The 20,893-nt window shown below is 65.7% G+C and overlaps 2 protein-coding genes across 4 annotated transcripts in view; one reads left to right on the plus strand and one right to left on the minus strand.

Annotated features, from left to right (window-relative positions):
- Positions 1-4,506, plus strand: part of GNA12 (G protein subunit alpha 12) — a 42,327-nt gene extending 37,821 nt beyond the window's left edge. For both annotated transcript variants that reach the window (XM_081091714.1, XM_081091715.1), the window contains 2 exons: positions 278-328; positions 2,102-4,506. In XM_081091714.1, coding sequence (XP_080947840.1) covers positions 278-328; positions 2,102-2,671 — 621 coding nt within the window. In that variant the 3' untranslated portion in view covers positions 2,672-4,506. The remainder of the gene's footprint in view (positions 1-277; positions 329-2,101) is intronic.
- Positions 4,507-10,031: 5,525 nt separating this feature from the next.
- Positions 10,032-19,838, minus strand: BRAT1 (BRCA1 associated ATM activator 1). 2 transcript variants are annotated; one of them, XM_081091897.1, is made up of 14 exons: positions 19,554-19,838; positions 19,141-19,283; positions 15,616-15,770; positions 15,095-15,242; positions 14,318-14,690; positions 13,971-14,087; positions 13,630-13,721; positions 12,982-13,100; positions 12,713-12,905; positions 12,454-12,527; positions 11,726-11,828; positions 11,517-11,615; positions 11,182-11,357; positions 10,032-10,927 (listed from the first exon to the last, which is right to left on the minus strand). In XM_081091897.1, exons 2-14 carry the CDS (start codon positions 19,265-19,267, stop codon positions 10,229-10,231), a joined length of 2,475 nt encoding a protein of 824 aa, XP_080948023.1. In that variant the 5' UTR covers positions 19,268-19,283; positions 19,554-19,838; the 3' UTR covers positions 10,032-10,228. The 2 variants fall into 2 exon arrangements, with proteins under 2 accessions (XP_080948023.1, XP_080948024.1); XM_081091898.1 differs by having other exon boundaries at positions 19,790-19,832.
- Between the last annotated feature and the right edge of the window lie 1,055 nt (positions 19,839-20,893).

Genomic DNA, 20,893 nt, shown 5'->3' on the forward strand with positions numbered 1-20,893 from the left:
CCCTGGGCCGCGAGAGTCCTGGGCCGCGAGAGCCCTCGGCCGCGAGAGCTGGGCTCCAGTGACCTCTCACAGTGGGCATCCCTGTGGGGCGTGCACTCCCGCCGTCCTCCTCAGGGAAACGTGTGGTGCTTTTCGCCGATCGCTTCCTCCAGATGCGCCTCGTGCCCGCGGTGCCCCTGCCCCGGTGGCCCAGCACATCGCCCTGGCGAGCTCTCCTGTCGGCCGGGCTGGGTTCCGCAGCCGACACTGAGCTCGGGCTGTTCTTCCTCCGCGACAGGGCGAGTCGGTGAAGTACTTCCTGGACAACCTGGACCGGATCGGCCAGCTGGTGAGTACAGACCCGCCCGCGGCTGGAGGGCAGCGCAGCTCCGGCGGCTGGGGCCTCGCTGGACTGAGGAGCCGGCGCTGCGCCCGGTGGCCGTGGAGAGGACGAAGCCACGGCCGTGCTGGGAAGGGCCACCCGTTCCCGTGAGGGCACTCCACTCCTGTCCATAGACCGCCAGTCCTGCTGACTCACACGGGAGGCGGTGTTTCTGCCGAATCCCTTCGCCCAGGCCCCGTCGGGGAGGCGGGCTTTGTAACGTTTTATTGTGGAAGATTCAAACATGTACCAACACAGTTAATGAGCCCTGGCTGGTCTGGCTCAGCAGAGCGTCGGCCTGCGGACTCGAGGGTCCCAGGTTTGATTCTGGTCAAGGGCACGTACCTCAGTTGCAGGCTCTGGCATTAGGCCACCCATCGATGTGTCTCTTTCAAAGCGATCTTTCCCTCTCTCTGTCTCTCCCCCTTCCACTCTCTCTAAAAATTAGGGGGGAAAGATCCTCAGGTGAGGATTCACAACAACAGCTAACTAATTAAGTAATTTTAAAAAGAAAGCTGCTTAAAAAAAAAAGTCCGTGAAACCCCAGGTTGAACAGTGATCCCTTGTGATCGGTCTTGTTCTGTCAGCCCCACCCCTCCCAGGAACATGCCCATCGTTACAGTATTTCACTGATAATACCCCAGAGCCTGTCTCTGAAAGGTAAGACTTCAGAAATCAAAGCCACACACCACCGTTGCTCCCGGAAAACGGCAGCCATTCCTAACGCCAGCGGCCGGGGCCTTCCCGGCTTCTCGCGGCGTGTCCGTGTAGACGCCGCCACTCCCGCCGCCAGTCAGCACCCTCACAAGCCCACGCGGCAGGTCCCTCACTCAGACCGCTTCCCCTGCGGCTTCTCGCTCCGGCTTCTCTCTCCCTCGCTGACGTGCCAGGAGTGTCTCTCCCTGCGGGGTCCCGTCTGCCCTGCGGATTGGTGGCTGGTCCTGAGGCGTTGCTGTCCCTGTTGTGTTTGGGGAGACTGCAGCCTGAGCACCCACCTCGGGGTCACGTGGGTCGCAAAGGGGTGACTCCGGGCCCTGAGACTTCCCACGCCCGCCTGCCTGCGGCTAAAGCCCTGAAGCTCCCATCCAGGAACACCCTGGAGTGTGCTGGTTCCCAGCGAGGCTTGGGATGCATTTGCTCTGGAAGTTAGGGGAGTAAACGGTAGCTGTGGCGCAGAAACAAAAGTAGACGGCTTGTTCCTGAGGTGAAGACAGAAGGCAAGGTGTCCCCGGTACCTGCCCCGCCCGGGACCCCTCAGGCGGCGGCCCCCAGCCCGCTGGTCCCAGCACCGCTCCTGTTCTACCAGCCAGTGTGGCCTTTGGTATTTGGTGCGACTTCTCCAAGCCCCTGGGACTGTCTCTCCTCCCGGCCCCTGTTCCCTGCCCTCCCTAAGCTCTCCTCCCCCTTCCCTAAGCTCTCCTCCCCCTCCCTAACCTCTCCTCCCCCTCCCTAACCTCTCCTCCCACTTCCCTAAGCTCTCCTCCCACTCCCTAAACTCTCCTCCCCCTCCCTAAGCTCTCCTCCCCCTCCCTAAGCTCTCCTCCCACTCCCTAAGCTCTCCTCCCCCTCCCTAAGCTCTCCTCCCCCTCCCTAAGCTCTCCTCCCCCTCCCTAAGCTCTCCTCCGCCTCCCTAACCTCTCCTCCCCCCTCCCTAACCTCTCCTCCCCCCTCCCTAAGCTCTCCTCCCCCTCCCTAAGCTCTCCTCCCCCTTCCCTAAGCTCCTGCCCCCCTGTCTTGCAGAACTACTTCCCCAGCAAGCAGGACATCCTGCTGGCCAGGAAGGCCACCAAGGGCATCGTGGAGCACGACTTCGTGATCAAGAAGATCCCCTTCAAGATGGTGGACGTGGGCGGCCAGCGGTCCCAGCGGCAGAAGTGGTTCCAGTGCTTTGACGGGATCACGTCCATCCTGTTCATGGTGTCCTCCAGCGAGTACGACCAGGTGCTCATGGAGGACCGGCGCACCAACCGGCTGCTGGAGTCCATGAACATCTTCGAGACCATCGTCAACAACAAGCTCTTCGTCAACGTGTCCATCATCCTCTTCCTCAACAAGATGGACCTGCTGGTGGAGAAGGTGCGCAGCGTCAGCATCAGCAAGCACTTCCCCGACTTCCGCGGCGACCCGCAGCGGCTGGAGGACGTGCAGCGCTACCTGGTGCAGTGCTTCGACCGCCGGCGCCGCAACCGCAGCAAGGCGCTGTTCCACCACTTCACCACGGCCATCGACACCGAGAACATCCGCTTCGTCTTCCACGCCGTCAAGGACACCATCCTGCAGGAGAACCTCAAGGACATCATGCTGCAGTGAGGCCCCCCCGGCCGCCGGCGCTGCGGGCCACCACGGCGGGGACCGCGGCCGCCACGAGCTACTGAATCCGGGAAGGTGCACTACTGAGCTCCGAGCCGCCGGTGACCGCTGTCGGGCCGCGCGGCTTTCCACAGACGCCACGCCGCTCCGAGCGGTGCGCGCGCCCGCGCCCCGTGTGTGTCCGCGTGCGTGTGCGCGCAGGGGCGTGCGCGTCTCTGCCGCCAGCACAGACCGCCCGCCCGCCCTCTGACCCGCAGGCCTCCCTGCACCCGGAGCCCTGCCTCGCGGTAGGCGGCCCAGAGGAACCGAATTGCCTTTTAAAGCTCCTGTGCCCCGTCCCAGAGCCCAGCCTTGGGGGCGGGTGGGCTCCGGCCTGTCGTGCCTTAATGCCCGGGGCGCTGTCCTCCTGCTGTCGCCTGGCCCGTCACATGGACAGGGCTTGTCCCTCCACACAGCGCCCGGCGGTGCTCATCACTCCCGGCCGCCCTGCCCTGCCACCCCTCCCCCGCAGACACCCCCTCCCCCGCAGACACCCCCTGCAGGTGATGCCCCTCCATGTGCCCTGTGCCTGCGGTGGCTGCTGTGGCACAGCCCGGCTTCCTGTCCGCAGCTTCGGGAGCTGCAGGGTGAGCGCAGCCCGTGTCCTGCACGCGGCCTGTGCACCGCAGACACTGGCCTCAGGAAGCCCCGGCCCCACACCAACCTGGGGCCTGCAGACGGCCGCCACCCCAGTGCCTCTCACAGCCGGTCCCTTCTCAGGCCGCCTGCATCGGGGCCTGTCCAGGCTCTGCCTCTAGGATTCCACACCACGTGCTCCCAGCTCGGGGGGCGGGAGCCGCGGGCCCCGTGGAGGCCCACCCCCACCGGTGCCACACCGTACGGTGCATTGCCTTCACTGCCCGTGCGGGTCCCTCCACTGCGGTTCTCGGGGGTAGGGCTCACCTAGCACTTGAGAGAAAAGGAAAGCGCTCCCTGGCTAGCCGGCAGCAGAACTCACTGGCCTCGTCACGTCCCGGGCCCCTGTCCCAAGGCCACCCTGGGCCCCTCCTGTGTCCCTTTGCGCCTCCCTCGGCTCCATGTCAGCAGGCCCGGCCGCCGTGGGCCTGGGGCAGGGGCTGAGTCACCTGTCACTGTGTTCAGTGAGGAGACGCGCTGAGGGTCGGCTCTGGTGAGAGGGTGCTGTTTGGGGGCTGCCGCTGCGGCTCTCCACCAGCTGAGTCTGCGGCCCAGGACCGGCCGTGTGGCCTGGAGGGGAGGAGCACAGGGCAGCTCGGGCAGGCAGGTCTGAGGTCGGCTCGCCTTCGGTGACGGGGCGCCGGGTCTCAGGTGTGAGGAGCAGGCTGGTCCTCCCCGACCGGGAATCGGGGCTCAGGAGCGGCGGCTGGGTCCTGGCCCCCACCCCCTCAGGTCCTGAGCGCTTTGCCTCTAGCCAGGCTGACCCGTTGGCTCCTCACGTTCATGAGTGTGAGGGACTGTGACCGCGGTGAGCGGGGCAGGATGGCCCGGAGGCCAGGACCCCGACCAGCTCGGCCACCCCTCGCCCCTGTGGGCTTCTCGCTGCGCCCGGGTGTCCCCAGCCGAGGAGGACGTCCAGGCGCTGCTCTGAGTCCTGGGAGGCGCCTGACCGGAGAAGGTCCTGTTTGTGAGGCTGAACTAAACCATTTACAACTTTCTACACATAGACTAGTCCTTGTCTCGGAAGCCGCGGCTTTTGTAATTTTTTATCTTAATTTCACTGTCACCCTTGAATATTGTCTTTTGTATTGAGATGCCAGAGGAGCAGGAGATAGTGGTGCCTCATCTATTATTGCAAAAATGTAACAATAAACTTCCTCAAAGAAGACGTGTTCCTCCCGCTTACGCTGTCCACACGTGGGGGTTGCTCAGGTTTTAACGGCTCTGTTTGCAGAGATCGTTTCGGAGATGCTGGGTGACGGCTTTGCAACGGCAGCACTCCTGTGCGTCTCTTGCCTTGTGGGTCGGGTTATGAACTCCCGGAGCAGGCGCTGGTCTGGAAGCAGGGCCCTCGGCGTGGCTGTGACGCCCGCGGGTGAGAGCGCCGTGAGGACGGTGTCCACGTGGGCTCCAGGCGGCCCTTCGCACCGGATCAGCACGGCTGCGAATCGCACGGCTGCGAGCGTCTGGTTTGCCGTGGGACCACCTCCGGGCTCTCGGAGTTTATTAAAATAAATCCTTAGTTTCCCTTTGCTCAGTGGAGAATGCCGCTGGGCCCGGCCCGCGTGCTCAGGGGTTGAGCATCTGCCTGAAAACCAGGGGCCACGGTTCGATTTCCGCTCAGGGCACCTGCCCCGGTTGCAGGCTCCACCCCCAGTGTGGGGCCTGCAGGAGGCAGCCAATTCATGATTCTCTCCATCATGGATGTTTCTCTCTTCCTCTGAAATCAATAAAAGTACATTTTTTTAAAAAAAAGAAAACCACTCAGCACTCAAAACCAACATTAAGTTTAATTTCAGACCCAAAAATTCAGACCAGGGCGCTGATGCTGGTGTGCTTGCGGGCTCACTGTGGTGATCACAGTTTCACTCCACGCACGGGCGGCTGGCACAGGTGCTGCTGGGAACGAAGGCCTCCAGGCACAGCCTCCAACGGGCAGGCGTGGCGCGACGCCCCCAGCAGGTGACAGCCGGCTGTGTGGGATCCGCTGTGGAACGAGGGCGAGAGGCTGTCGCGAGCTGGCCGCTTCCCCCGACAGACTGAGGCGGGAGCAGCCGTGGAGGGAGGTGGCCATGGTGCCTTCCCGCCCAGCTGCCCCGGCCACCTGCTTTCCCGGCCCCAGCAGCTCCTCCCGTGCCCGGCTGGGCCGGTGGAGGCCTACACTCGACTCTCATTTCAGACAGGTGTGACCTGAGGCAGGTGGTGAGGACCAGGAGGCTGGGTCGCCGTTGTTGCTATAAGCGCAGGGGAGAGGGATGTGTGGGCTCCAGACGCACCGAGGCCGCCCGGAGGCTCCTGCTCTCTGGCCTCCTGTTGGCAGGTGAGTGTGCCCCCAGGTGTTAGGACCAGGCCCCACTGACCACGGGCCACTGAGAGACCGGACACACGGACACACGGGGAGAACAGCGCGGTGCCGAGTGTCCGGGAGCCCACAGGGACGCCGCGGTGGCCTCGCTGAGGTGACGGTGACGCTGTGCTCTGGGCAGAAGCTGGTACGGTGGAGGATGCGTGCAGGAGAGATGTGCTTGAGATGTGAGTGGTGTCTGGAGGCCAGGAGCCAGGGTGGCAGGGCCTGCGGGGGCAGAGGGGCCCCAGGGGACGGGCCGAGAGCCCGGGATGCCAGGCCTGGCCCAGCTCCACACGACACAGTGGATTCAAGTGCTCAGGTGATGGCCTCACATGGGACCAGCCGACTTGGTTTCTGGTTGAGAGCCTGGCGTCCTGTGGGGAGTCGGGGGCGGGGGGACACAGCCGGCCTTGCGGGCCCTCCGGGGGCCACTCCTCGGGCCGAGGAGTGGACACTGCGTTCGGGCGCCTCTGCTGAGCCGGCCCTGGGCCGCCTGGCCTTCATCACAGCGAGGAACTGGGTGGACACGGAGTGGACGTTTCTTGGGAACTGCTTTTTAAAATAGCCCCTGCGGCTTGTTTTCATTTGCCTCTCTGCCCAAGAAGCTGGTCTAAAAATAAACCTGTTATTCCGGGTTCTCGTTAATCAAGGTGCTCAGGCCGGGGGGCTGCTGGCCGTTTCTCCCTGGTTTACGGGGCTTTCGGCCGCTCTTCACGCGCAGCTTGGCGAAGCGGAGGCCTTTCCTGGCTCGTTCCCAGGATGAGCTTTCCCGGCCCTCATTCCGAGGGCCATACACTGGCCATAAGCTGGTTTCCTTGCAGTGGGTTCCTCTGTGCTCAGTGGCCCCACTGGAGCCAGGACTAATCCAGCTCCACTAGGACCCGAGGGCCGGGGGGAGGGGGACGGGGCAGTGCAGAGACCAGGCCTGTGCTGGCTCCCGGGCCCCCACTGGGGTTCCTGTGCCTCCCCAGGGAAGCCCTGCTCCTCCCGGCCTTGGGATAAAAATATTCCTGCTGGGACTCGCCCTCTCTATGCAAACAGGGCCTCCAAGCCGGCAGGTGGGGCCTGTTTAGGTTGGCACCTTCGCCCGAGGCTGGCCACCCACCCGGCCGCTGGGACCTCCAGAGTCTGGGGGAGGTGTCAGGACCAGGCCGGGCAGGGCCGAGCGGCTGCCAGGAGCCGGCTGCATCTCCCACCTGGGGCCTCCTTCCTGCTCAGACTGGCAGGTGCTTCCCTAAGAAAGACCCAGAGCTCAGGGTCGGTGCCAACCAGGCTGCTCAGCAGCCCCCAGGCCAGCGGGGCCTCCTGGGCCACAGCAGGGCATCGCCCGGTGGGCGCCTGTAGACTCAGGGCTGATGGTGGCCAACGCCCAGGGACGGATGGAGACAGGCCTGCTCCCGGCAGTGTCTGCAGGAGAAATGCCATTCTCCCCGGGGAGGGGTTCCAGCAGCCGCCCGGCCCATCGGGTCTGCAGAGCCGCTGCGTGGCCGGGCGGGCCCTTCTGTGCGCGCTGCGCCCGAGCGCCGTGGCCGCTCCTTTGAACTCGGTGGCCGTCACTGGACGCGGAGCTGTAACATTAGCCGGTGGCTAAGCCGGTGCTGATTGTTTTCTTTAAGCCCTTTTGGAGATTTATTTCCTCCCAGGAAAGGCTGAATCAGATGTCCCAGGGCCGGTATTAGCAAGGGCCACGTGGGAGCACGCCTGTGGCCCCCAGAAAGGCGGTCAGCTCTGGCTGCTGGGGGACACCTCTCTCAGAAAGAGGCGGTGGGCACGCAAAACCCTAAGCCTAAGCCAAGTTTTCATTCAAATGCCCTCTGACCTCGCCCCGTTCCAGCAGCGACCTTCTGCAGAAGGAAAGGCGAAGCGGTCAGATTAGGTCGCAGGGGCCGTGGCCCCTCCAGCAGCGGACCGGCATCTCCCCTGCGCTGGGCGCACCTCATCCTCCGTGGGCCCGGGTGGGTCTTACTAGACGTGGACACGCCTCCCGCAGCCCGTCCGGAAAACCAGCACCGCCTCCTGGAGGCGGGCCCTGCGGCCAGGCTCCGCCCACACCGCGGGCTCCAGGCCCTGGGGGGAGGGGGTGTGGGGGGCGGGGGTGTGGGGGGCGGGACGCTGAGATTTTACAATTTACTGGGGATATGATGCCCCTGCGGTGCCTCACGCCGCCGGCAGAGGGCAGCACGGCCTCGCGGGCTGGGGGACGGGAGCGCCTGCCTGTGGGGCTGTTGGGGCTGCCCTCCCTGGGGGGCAGTGCGCCGCGCAGAGCAAGGCCACACGGGGGACCACGCCATCGCCACCACGGGAGAGGGAGCCTTCGTGACGCAGACCCCGGGTGAGGCCGCGAGCGCCAGGTCAGGGCCCTGCACCGAGCAGCACCCTGTGAACCGGCCCTTGTGGACAGACGGGCGGACAGCCGCCTCCCGTCCCTCCTTCTCCCCACGCTGCCTGCCCCAGGCTCCAGGCTCAGGCTGCAGTAAGACCTGGGGGGCTGGACACTCCGCCCGGGCTCGGCACCCGGGGCCACAGTGCAGTCCGCTCACACCGCCCCCTCCCGGCCTGGGCGCCACCAGCGGGGCGGCTCACCCTGTCCCTCTCTGAGCTGGAAGCCCAGGACCAGGCCGAGCGCCCCCCGCAGGACGCAGCCAGTGGCAGCGCCTCAGGCCCAGCAGGTGGCCGCGTTCAGGGCACGTGACCTGAAGGGGCAGCCACTGCTGTCCTTGCAGCCTGGACTCCTGCTGCCCAGCGCAGCCCCCGGGACCCTGAGCGCCCTGGGTGAGGCCGGATGGCCAGGATGTGGCCTGAGTGACCTCAGGGAGTCAGGGGACAGAAGTCGGGCCAGACCTGCCCAAGTCGGGGTGTATGGAAGGCCCCCCACCTTAAACTGGACACCGAAGGGCTGTGCTCTGAGGGTGGGAAGGGGTCAGAGTTCAGCCCACTGCACAGCCGGGAGCGTGTCCCAGAGACAAGAAGCCCGGCCCCGCAGACGGCACTGCGAGGGGCTGTGCAGCGGCAGCAGGTGGCCCGACTGCTCCCCCTCCCACCCTCGGCCTCTGCACCCGTCATCGCGGCCACATGTGCCACGTGACCCGAGCCTGAGCCGGGACTGTCGTGGCGGATGTGACCACGGGAGGTTGAGCCGGCCCTGCCTGCCTGAGCTAAACCCACTTGGTCAGGACAGGGAATCGACTGACAGGTCGCTGGATTCCGCATTTTGTCGGGGATTTGACGTCTGTGTTCATGAGGGAGGCCTCCCTTTCTGGGACCGACCGTCTGGACTTGGTGTGAGGGTGATGCTGGCTTCCGCGAGTGCGTCAGGAAACAGCCCAGTTCTGCCTCCAGAAGCAACTGCAGAGAATGGGTGACCGCAGCCGTCTGGTGGAATTCACCAGGGAACTGTCTCGGCTGGGGGCTCTGATTTGGAATGTTAATCCCATCCCGTTAGCAGCAACAGGTCTGTTAAACCAGCTCCTTCTGTGTGGGTCTCGGCCGACTGTCCGTTCATCTCGGTCATCAAAGCCGTGGGCATAGGGTGCTCACCGCATTCACTCCCCTCCCCGTGTCCGTGGGCCGGGTGCTGGCCCCTTCCGTTTCCCACCCTGGTGATGCCTGCCGGCTCCTCGGCGTGGCTAAAGGCTTACCAATGCCTCGATCTGCTGGTCAAAGAACCAAGCGTGTGGTTTAGATATGCTCTCTTGGTTTCCCGTTTCCAGTTTGACTTCTGCTCTTTTATTATTTCTTTTCCTCTACATTTGCTCGTTTCCCGGTTTTCCGAAGGTGAAAGGTCACTGACCTGTGGATATCCCCAGCGTGAGCACGCGAGGCTGAGCCCCCACGCACCCTCCTGCTGCGTCCCCGTCACAGTGTTTCCTCCGGGTCCAGTCATCTCCGAGTGTCGCCGGACCCTTCTCCTCTGATCCTGCCTGAGCACTGGGCGCTCACGCTGGGAGGGAAGGGCAGCCGGGCCTGCCCGGTTCCGAAAGGCACCTGCTTGGCCAGCCTGGACCTCAGCTCCCCAGATGTGACCACGGCAGTGCCATCTGCCCGGGGGAGGCCGTGAGCCGAGTCTCTACACGCTCAGGGCGATCCTGGGGGTGGAGGCTGAAGCCCGGCCGTGGTTGGATCGGGGCCACTATCATGAGGAGCCAGGGCCCAACACCAGGCCGTGTCCAGGCCGCGCTGCATGCTCTGACCCTTGGTTATCCCAGAGGCCCCGGGGCCCAAGGACACACCCGCAGACCAGAGGGAGGAGGCTGCCACAGGAGGTCCCTCCTCGTCCCTCCTCCAAGCCTCACCTGGCCGGCGTCTTAGGGCACTGACTCAGCGGCCTGCCACCGGTACTGATTTTTAGTAGAAAATAAGCCATTTAATAACACTTCCAAACACGTGACTGGCCCGCTGGTCTTCCCAGGCCTGGCTCCCGAGGGTCCCTGTGCAGCCGGCCGAGCTGGGCCCAGGCCTGAGGGAGGGACAGGGCCCAGCAGCAGAGGGACAGGGCAGGGAGGTCGCTGGGGGACAGGGAGGTCGCTGCGGGCGGCTCAGTAGCAGTCGGCCTCGTTGTCGCCCAGGATGCCCACGGTGGCCAGCATGTCCTGCAGGAGCGACTGGGGGTTCCTCTCCACGTGGTCACTGCTCTCGGCCAGTGCCCCCCGGAGGCCCTCCAGGTCCATGGACCGCAGGACGGCCAGCACGGCCTCGGGCTCCAGGGGCCCCAGGGGCTGGCCCTGCTCGCCTGCCCGCCACCTCCGCAGGGCGGCCTCCACGGAGGCCACGTCGGGGCTGCCCCCCGCCTCCTGCAGGCTGTCCCAGGGGGCAGCCTGGTCCCGCAGGAAGAGGAGGAGGTCACAGGACTTCTGGGCCACGGGCCGGTCATAGTCAAACAGAGCGCGGAAGGCGAACTCGACGAGCTGCACGTGGCAGGCGGCCCGCAGGGCCTGGGCCACACGGCCAGGGGCGGTGGCCTCCGGGGCGGCCACGGCATAGGGACAGCAGGAGCCGGGCTGGCCCAGCGTCTGCTCCAGGAACACCCGCGCCAGCTCCAGGCCCTGGGCCCGGACCTCCCAGTCCAGGTCCCGGCTGGCCGCCTGGAGCACCCGGGCCACAAAGCGCTCCGTGTCCTCGGCCACCTCGGCGTGGCCGTCCCGCAGCCACTGGGTGAAGACCTGCATGGCCGCCCTGCGGGGGAAGCCCTCCGAGTCCGCGGCCAGCACGTGCAGCAGCTCCGGAAGCAGGCTCTTCTGCAGGACAGGAGGCGTGGGAGGGTCGGGGGGCGAGCGCTCACGCGGGGTGCAGGGAGAGCCCCCAGAACCCGCCCACAGGCCTCAGGCTGAGCACGTGCCCTAGCCCCATATGTGCTCATCTGTTAACCGGGGAGGGGGGCCACATCCATGCGATGGGGTGCTGGGAGCTGAGGGGGAGACCCGGGGGGGCCAGACAGAGCCCTGCCCCAGGCTGCCCCGCTCGGCAGGTCCCAGGCCCTGCCGCCGCCTACCTGCGGGCCTCCCGGGTGGTCAGGGCCGGCGGGTGTGGCGGGCAGCCCTCGGCTGGAGAGCTGCCCCACGGCGGTCACCGCGCTGGCTCGGACGTAGCTCTCAGGGTCCTGCAGGAGCTGCTGTGCGAGCTGGGGCACCTCGGAAGCCAGAAGCGCGTGTCTGAAGCCGGCCTGTCCTGAGGGTGCGAGCGCCACAGCCGCTGTGACCCAGAGCTGACCCTGCAGCCTCGCTGGTCCAGGCTCCAAAGCCAGCCAGGGTGACCAGTGTAGGTGCCACCACAGGGCCCGCCCTCCCCCCGCCCTCCCCCCGCCCTCCCCCCGCCGCCTGCACTCACCTGCCCAGTGTCCGACCACCTGGGTCAGGAACTCGAGGCCCGAGTCCCTCACCTCCCAGCAGGGGCTGCACAGGCGCCTCTGCAGCACAGGGAGAAGCTCTGGGGCGGGAGGGGGGTCAGAGTGGCCCGCGCCTGCCTGCCCCCTCCCGGCCCCCCAGACCCGCCCAGCCCTGCGGCTCCCCAGGGTGGCCTGCGGGAGGCCGGGTTACCTCTGAGGAGCAGCTGGGTGGGGGGGTCCAGGTCGCAGCAGCCCGGGGGCGTGCGGGCGCTCAGGAGCCACCGCAGTGTAGCCTGGAAGGCCTTCTTCAGAACCTGGGGAGGGCGGGGCTGCAGGCCGGGAGGGGAGACCCTGCCCCGCCCACCCCGTGCCCCTGCCCGGCCCCTGCCCTGGGGGTCAGATGGGCTGTGGGAGGGCACACTGGGCCCGTCTCCAGGAGCCCAAGCTTCAGGAAGCAGAAGGGGCCTCCAGATGAGAGAGGGGAGAGCAGAGGCAGCCTCGTCAGGACTTCACTCCTGGGGACACGCAATTTCTGCCCAAGACACGAGACTACAGGGCGCCTCTGCCTCAAGCCCAGGGACCTGGGGCCTCGCCCACTCCCACTGCCGCTCAGGGCAAGTGTGGAAGTCACTGAGCCCCCCCCGGGCCCAGCTCAGCCGCGGGCTATGAGAACGGTGCGTCTGCAGGGAACACCAGGCACCGGCACAGGGTCCCCGGCTCTGGGCCACCTCTCCCGCGAGAACCGTGCGAAGCCCGCCCCTCCTGCCTCCCTGCCCAGCGCCCAACGCCCAGCGCCCATTCCGCCTCGCCAGGCCCAGAAGAACCCGCAGTCGCCTGCCCCTGGAAACTCCCTTGGGAAGCGACTGGCCTGCTCAGAGGCCTGCAGGGCGCCCCTCCCTCGCCCCTCCCCCACCCCCAGGCCTGCACCCCAGCCTGTACCGTGGGGCTGGAGTCGGGGCTCTGGAGGTAATCCAGGAGGACGGCAAACACCTGCGTCACCAGCTCGGGGGGCCCTGGGACAGACGTGGTGGGTGGAACCCCCACCTCCCGCCCGCCCGCCCGGGGCTCCCAGAATCCAGCACAGGGAGGGCCCCTCCCCCGCCCTAAGACAACAGGCCCAGAGCGTCCTGAGCAGCGAGGGAAGGGCGGCCTGTGGGACCTGCTCAAGCTGAGCCGCGCAAGCAGCATCCTCGCTCACCTGTGTCCGCAGACAGCGCCCCCAGGAAGCCAAGGGCCGCTCGCTGGACGCGGACACAGCCGGCCAGGATGGCACAGAGGCGGCCCCCCACGTCAGAGCCGGAGGCGGGCACCGCTGAGCCATTGCAGAACCGCAGGACCGTCACCGCGGCCCCCAGCAGGGGCGCCTGGGGCCAGGGTGCGGGGCGCTGGGGCTGCAGGAGGAGGGGGGTCAGCGCAGCTGAGGCTGCTGCCTGCTGCCCTGGGGACGCAGGCCAGGGCCACACCTACCAGGGGCTGCAGCAGCTCCAGGTGGGCCAGGGTCTGGCACAGGAGGCCCACGCAGGCCGACCGGGAGGACAGGAGCGCGTCTGCCACCACCGGGTCACCCTCGGGCCCGGCCGGCAAGCCTGCGGGCGACCAGAAACAGGTCCCGTCAGCGGGGTCCTGCGGGCCGCACAGGCCTCGCCACCGGTCACCAACCCCCGGCCACCGCCACGCCAGCGACTAGGAGGGAGGTTCCAAGCAGGGGCTCATCAGGTGACCTCAGCCGACCAGGCTGGGCCTGAGCCTGGCCCCGGGCTCCCCAGGTCGAGGCCCCGCCGTCCGCTGCCCATCCTGGAGCGGCTCCTGCGTCGGGAGCTCCTCTCTACGCCCGACAGCCCGCAGGGCACCCTGGTCCTTCTCCACCCCAACCCGTCATGAGGCCCAAGTGGCAAGTCCCAGAGCCCAGCCGGGCGGGCGAGGCGGCTGCTCTGTGCCACCGTGGCGCCCACTGGGGCGACGCACCCACTGACTGGGGTGGGGACAAGAGGACAGGAGCAGCAGAGCTGGGTGGCCCGTCCCGTCCTTCACCCCTGGTTGGGGTGGTGCCCGCTGCCCGCCAGCCTCCCTGACCGAGGTCCGTCCCCCCACGTGGGTCTGCCTGCCCAGCGGTACCTGGGGGCCCGGGGGCCTGCGTGGCAGCCTTCAGGACGCAGGCCAGGGGCTGGAGGAGGACGGCGAAGGCCTGGGCGCTCAGGGCCTGGGGACTGAGGACGGAGGGTGCGGTGAGCGCTGCTCCCACCCGGGCGAGCGGCCCAGTCGGGCGGGGGCAGAGGGGCGGTGCCAGCACCTGGACACGCCCTGAGAGGCAGCTTCCCCACATGCACCTCGACAGGTAACCAGGCCCTTGGCGGGTGGGGGCAGTGGAGGCAGCTAGGACATGCCCACGGCCTGGACAGTGCTGCTCAGACCATGGACAGCGAGGCCCCGCCCGCCCCCCAGGAGCGCGCACTCACCAGTCCTGCAGCGTCAGGAGCCCCAGAGCCAGGGGCCCTGCGTGTGCCGGGCTCAGGCGGCCCAGAGCCTGTGCCACCGTCTCCCACCGGCTGCGGTCGGAGCTCAGCGCGGGGGACCTGCAGAGAAGGACCCAGCAAGAGACGTGAGTCCTGCCCTCCCCCGAGGCCACGCGGTGCCCAGCGGGGCTGCCATGCCCACAGCTGCTGTGCCCAGCGGAGACGCAGGTCCCTCCAGGGGCGCAGGCGTCCAGACCCTCCGGTGACCGCTCTACTCCCGGCCTATCAGCCGCCCTGAGGCTCCCGGGAAAACCAGCGCCCCTCTGCCCCCCTCCTGACCCGGGGCTGACCGAGCCGCGCTGAGGAGGAGGTCCACCAGCGAGTGTGCGGCTGGCACGGGGTCCTTCTCGAGCAGACAGGCCGCCAGGGGACTCAGCCGCGCCCAGAGCACCTGCGTCCACAGCTGGTGGCAGTGCCCGAACGTGGTGGTCAGGACGTTGAGGGCCTGCGTGACCCGCGGGGCAGCGGGGGAGCACAGGGACTCCTCGATGTGGCCCACGATCCTCTGGGCACTGGCCGGCCAGGCGCACACCTGGGGGCCGGGGGAGCCCTCGGCCTGGCCCCGCAGAGACAGGCCCAGGAGGTGCGCCAGGAGCTGCCCGGCCGCCGAGGCCACGAACAGGCTGGAGTCTCCCTGCAGGGAGACCACGGTGTCCAGGGCACCTGGGGGGGAGACGGCTCAGCGAGACGGGGGACCGTGGGAACCCACACCACGCAGCTCCCTCAGCCGCGGCAGCACCTCGGGGAGAGCTGGCGCCCATAGCCGAGGGGCCAGCGGAGGCCCAGCGTCCTCTGCTCCGGAGCCCAAGAGCCCAAGCTGAGCGTCACCGGTCAGCACCGGACACTGCCGGGCATTAACCCACAGCGCCCCCGGCCCTCCTAGCTGGTTCCCAAGCCGCCCGCCGGCTCTCAGCCGTGGCAAGGGCGCTCCCACTCTCGAGGGCCTCCAGCCCTGGTCACCCCAGGGCGCCTCACACAGCCCGACACCCCTCCCGCCGCCCGCGGGCGGGTGCAGAGGTCTCTCGGGGGCCTCGCAGCAGCGGCATGGCGAGCGGGGAGGCACTCACCGAGGTCGGCCAGGAAGTGCAGGGCGCTGGGGTGCTGGGCCAGCGAGCGCAGGCCCTGGATCCAGCCGCTGCGCACAGTGGGCGCCGTCCAGGCCGCTCCGCCGAGGGGGCCCGCCTCCCCGAAGAGCCCAGGCAGCAACTCCCCCTGCTGGAAGGAGAGGGAGTGCCCTGGGCAGCTGGCTCCTGGGAGCCGTAAACAAAGGCTCGTCCATCCTATGGTTCATTTCAGGGATCCCCCCAGAGCGGCACCCCCAGCGGCACCTCCACGGGCCCACCTCTGCCAGGACATCCTGGCTTAAGGACCCCCTGGTCTCCTGGCCCCGGCCTGGGGGGCCATCAGGGCACACCCACCCCCAGCTGTCCCCACCTGGATGTCCCCACACGCCCGGGGGGTCAGGCTGTCCCCGGCCCCATGCAAACCCCTTACAAGACAAGCCACTGCGGAGACGTGGGGTGTGACAGCCACCCCTGCTTCCGGCACCTGCCGGGGCAGACGGCGGGCGACAGGAGGACAGGCTCACCTGCAGGAACTGGAAGCAGTCCTCCTGGGCAGCGAGCAGGCCCGCCAGGCGGAGCGAGAAGGCGAGGACGCGGGGACTCAGGCCCGGGGCCTTCGGCACCTGCAGCAGCAGCTCCACCAGGCAGGGGCTGTCCTGCAGCAGCTGCAGGCTGGACCCTGGACAAGGGCCGCGGGGCCGTCACCGCACAGCCACGCGCCCGAGGGCTGCTCTCCCAGCCAGCAGCTCCCACCCCCTCGGGCCTTTAGATGGAGCAGCTAACGGGAGGACACGTTTACAGTCGCGGCCGCAAAGGACCCATCACTTAACTCAGCGGTTCTCAACCTGTGGGTGGCGACCCCTTTGGCGGTCGAACGGCCCTTTCACAGGGGTCGCCGAAGACCATCCTGCGTATCAGATATTTACATGACGATTCCTAACAGGAGCAGCATGACAGTGATGAAGTAGCCACGAAAATACTGTATGGTTGGGTCACAACAGGAGGAGCTGTATTTAAAGGGCCAGAAGGTGGAGAGCCGCTGCCTTAACGCAGGGAACAAACGAGGAGGCCAACACCTCACGCAGGTCGAGGGCGCAGACAGGAAGCGCAGGGGCCGAAGCCTGACCGGCCGATTATGAAAGAGATGCGAGTTCCAGCAGGACCATTGTCCCCTCCCACGTGGACACTTTTCTTAAACTGAGCGAACGTGGTGCCGGAAGCACAGCAGGCCATTCCTGCCGACCCCGCACCGCAGCGCCTACCCTCACCTCGCGCCCGCGCCATTCACGGACGGGAAGGCGGGTCCCAAGGAGGGCCCACTGCGAGGACTCCGCACACTGAGCTTCGGGGAGAAGGGCACGGACAGGGCGAGGAAGAGGGGGCAGCAAGAAGGGCAGCCACAGACCGGGCAAATCTACAGGCACTGCTGTCAGGGCTGGGGTTGGCTCCAAACACCAGACAAGGGCCCAGGGATCGTGCTGCCCGGAGGAACCGAAGACCCTCGGACGCAGAGATGCTAACGGCTGGAGGGTGGCCACTCAGGAACAGGCGTGGGACCACAACTTCAAAGCCGGAAGGAAGGGCGACAAATCCGAAAGCTTATCCGCCGTGGAGGCAGGACGAGGAGGGAAAGGAGCAAAGACGGAAACGTAAAAGGACGTGGCGAGAGCAGGTTCAGACACAACAGGGAGCAGACGGAACCGGTCCCCGGTGTTAACAGGCTGCTTAGGTCCCGTGCAGACCACAGGCCGCGCTGCTGGCACGGGACCTGCGGGCTGAGGGCGGAGGGACAGGCCGCATCTTCTACCGTAAAAAGCGGCTTCAACACAGAGCCCTCGGGGCTTCAGAAGGAGCCATTTCAGAGGCGACGGACCCGCCAGCCTGCTCGCTCCCCACGCCAAGGCTCCTGAAGGGAAAAGAATTCCCCAAGAAAATGCCGGGCCCACAATCTCAGCGTAAGATGCTCACACGCCTCGCAGAAACAGCCACGCAAAACGAGAAGAACAACAAACACGTGAATGAAGGAACAGGCGTGGAGCTCGTAGACAGAACACAGGGAAAGCGAGTGCCCGCTCTGGGGGTGGGGGGTGGGGCTCCTGGGCACCAGGCCTCTTTGGGGAGAAAAATGTTGCAAAATGAGGTTGTGGCGATGGCTGCACAGCCCTGTAAATGCACTAAAAGCCACTGAAGTGTCCACTTTAAATGCGTCAGCTTCATGGTGAATCAATTAGTACATCTCAGGATAGCGGGTGAAAACTATTTTTTAAACTGTGACTACAGCCCTAGCTCGTTTGGCTCAATGGATAGAGCATCAGCCTGCGGACTGAAGGGTCCCGGGTTCGATTCCTGTTAAGGGCACATGCCTGAGTTGTGGGCTTGATCTGCAGTAGGGGGCGTGCAGGAGGCAGCCAATCAATGATTCTCTTTTCTGTCTCTCTCCCCTTCTCCCTTTCCCTCTCAATTCAATAAAGGTATATTTAAATAAATAATGTGGCTTACGAGCGAGGCCACCAGGGAGGACTCTGCACACAGCGGAACACAGCACATGCGGCAGACGCTACAGAACATTCGAAAAAACGCCCCGTGCAACGCCTCCATCAGACCTCAACAGATGTGAGACAGACACCGTCTACCTCCAATGAAATAAGTGAGCGATCAACAGGGAAGACGGAAAGAAACCCATGTTTTGCATCTAAAAGACACCCCTTTAAAGAATTTGTGGCCGAAGAAAACAATCATCGTGGAAAGTATGAAACCCCTGGAACTGCCTCACAGCAGAAGCACTCACCGCCCAGGGCAGCCTGCGGGAGGGCGGGCGGGCGGAGGCCGGTCAGAGGAGCGCGTGTAGGAGAAAACAAGAAAGGCCTCGCCGTTCCACCCAAAAGCGGGTAAGAGACTGACTAAGGGGAAACAGCAGAAGGCAGTGTCGGAGAATTGTGGCACCGTTTACAGCGACGAACCGTTAGAGACAGGATCACCTTACGATGGAGACGTAATTAGAAACGGCAAGACCCCAAACTGTACGATGGTGGGACCTCGTTTTTATAAGAAACACTAGAGGCCCGATGCATGAAACTCGTGCAAGAGCAGGCCCTCCTTCCCCCGGCTGCCGGCCCTGGCTTCCCTCTGGCACCCGGGATCCGGGCTTCCCTCACAGCCCGGCTTCATCCGGAAGGTCGTCCGGTCTAATTAGCATATTTTGCTTTTATTATTGTAGATACAGCTTCGTGTTAGGAAAATGGCCGGCAGGAAATAAAAAGGTGACTGGTTTAATTTTCCTCTTTGCTCCTTTGTGTTGCTGAAGTTTTAATATATCTCTACTGATTTCAGAGAGGAAGGGAGAGAGAGGGATGGAAACATCCATGATGAGAGAGAATCACTGATCAGCTGCTTCCTGCACCCCCCCACACTGGGGATCGAGCCCACAACCTGGGCACGTGCCCTGACCGGGAATCGAACCCTGACCTCCTGGTTCACTGGTCGATGTTCAACCACTGAGCCACCAGCTGGGCATGTGGTGGAAATTTTATATAAAGAATATGTGTTATGCCCCTGGCTGGTATGCTCAGTGGTTAATGTCAGCCTTGCACGGAAGAGTCTTGGGTTCGATTCCCGGTCAAGGAATGCCTGGGCTGCAGGTTTGATGCCCAGCCCCGGGCGGGCATGTGCAGGAGGCAACCACATCGATGTTTCTCTCTCGTCGATGTTTCTAGCTCTCTATCTCTCTCCCTTCCTCTCTGAAAAAAATCAATAAAATATATTTTTTTAAAAAAATGCATCGAGAACAGGAAAATGCGTGTGCCCTCGCCCTCGGCAGCCACCTATTACGGACACAACTGCGGAGGCCTGAATCGGGCTGGAATCGGTAAACTTCAAGCTGCAGCTCTCGTGCCCTGATCACTTCCTCACCCTGATGTGACCCCAAGTAGCCAGGGGGGTCTTCAGGATGTGAGGGAAGGACACTGACCAGATGGGGACCCCTCCTCCAGGACAGGGGGGCCCTGTGCACCCTCTGGCCTCTGGGGAAAGTCAAGAACAGCGCCCCTTACCTGCTTCAGTTAGGGTTTTAAACCAGTCCAGCAACTTCTCCAAGCAGGTGTCATCTGCCACGGGCTGCCTGGGGTCTGCCAGGGCCGCACAGAGAGCCGGGAGCAGCTGGGCGCACTCGGGGTCCATGACGAGGCCGGGGGTCCTGCAAAGTAAAGGTCGGGCCCGGCCCGCACCAGCCCTAGTCGCAAGCAGCCCCCCTGCCTGCTCAGGGCCCAGGGCTGCCAGACGGCGGGCGGGTCGCAATGATCCCGGCCCTGGGGTGATGCAGGCACCCATGCAAAGCCTCAGCCCGGGGGGGAAGGGGGGGGGTGCCTGGGAGGGAGTCCGTCTGCTGTAAACCACGAGGCCTTAGGTCGGAGCTCCAAGCTGCCAACCGTGGACTCTGGTGAGAGGGTAAGAGCATGATGCTCACCTAGGCTGCAGGCGGGCCAGAGATGGGGTGCGGGTACGAGCCGGGTGTGCACCTGCGATAGTCCCGCCCCTTCCGGGGCAGCTATGTGCACAAGTGCGGCTCAGTCCGGGGTCAGCGCGTCTGAGTCCCTCCCGAGCCGGGTGTGCACCTGCGTGTGGGGCCTGGGCGAGGCGGGGGTGGGGGTGGGGGCCCCCGTGTAAACGCGGGCCTTCGCCCGAGGTCCCGATCCCGCCGACCTGCACAGACACGGGAACCCTTCCGCACGCAGCTCATCCACTCGGGTCCGTCCGCCGCCGAGGCCCCGCCCTCGCCCACAGGCCCCGCCCCGCAGGCCCCGCCCCGGGCCGCGCCACCTGCTAAACCTGGAGGGGGGAGGACGGGACGGCGGGCAGGGGGAACCGCGAGAGCTCCCGCGAGACCACTCTAGAGCCCAGGGAGCCGAGCTTGGGAGCAGGATCAGCCTGAAAAGCGTCGGGGGCAGGCCAGCGCCAAACTGGTCTCCCTACCGAGGACATCCCCCCGCCGGGATGCTCAGTGGTACATGCCAGAGCGTCCGACGGGCGTAGCGCCAGGAAGGCGGGGCTCCCGGAAGGGGCGGGACTATCCCCGGAAGGGGCGGGACTATCCCGGAAGAGGAGTGGCCCACCCAGGCACGGGACCTCTGGGCTGGGCTGGGGGGTGGAGCACGTGCCCGAAAGGGGCGTCTTCACCCTGGAGGCAAAGTCTGCGGTCACTGGGCCCCCTGGGGCCCGCCGCTGCCCGAGGTCCTCCAGGCTCGCGGATAAAAACAAAAATAAGGCTCATCTGTACAGAGTCAGTTTTCAGCAACATTTTGGGGGAAATACCTGACCTGCAGGTACCAGGAAATGGGAAGCAGAATTCCTATGTGTTTTAAAACAAAGTAAAAGGAGGCTTTTAACACGTGAACGCTGATGGAGGACCCACTTGGGACCACACCCTGCTGGTCCTCACCCTCCCGGCCCTCAGAAGCACTTGGGTGCAGAGGTCAGACCGCCCTGGGCTGGGCTCCTATTGGAGAGCGGGGCTGGGGGCGGGAGATGGCGCTGCGCGAAGAGCCTCGCTCGATACGAACTCGGCGACTCCGCGCCTCCAGGCGGCACCACCGCCGCCCCTCCGACGAGGAAACGGGCGCAGAGCGGCTCACGGGCTTCCCGCGGGGAGGGCGGGGGCGCCGTGCGGACTGCAGAGCCGGAGGCCGGGGCCCCGCCCGCACCTCCGGGAGCGCTGCCGGTCGGCCCGCCCGCAGGGGTTGCCGCGCATGCGCACAGTCGGCCGGCTGGCCAGGCGCCACATCCGGGGCCCGCGCGGTTGCCATGGCA

The sequence above is a fragment of the Myotis nattereri genome, assembly GCF_964212035.1.
Source record: "Myotis nattereri genome assembly, chromosome: 5".
NCBI classification, from domain to species: domain Eukaryota; kingdom Metazoa; phylum Chordata; class Mammalia; order Chiroptera; family Vespertilionidae; genus Myotis; species Myotis nattereri.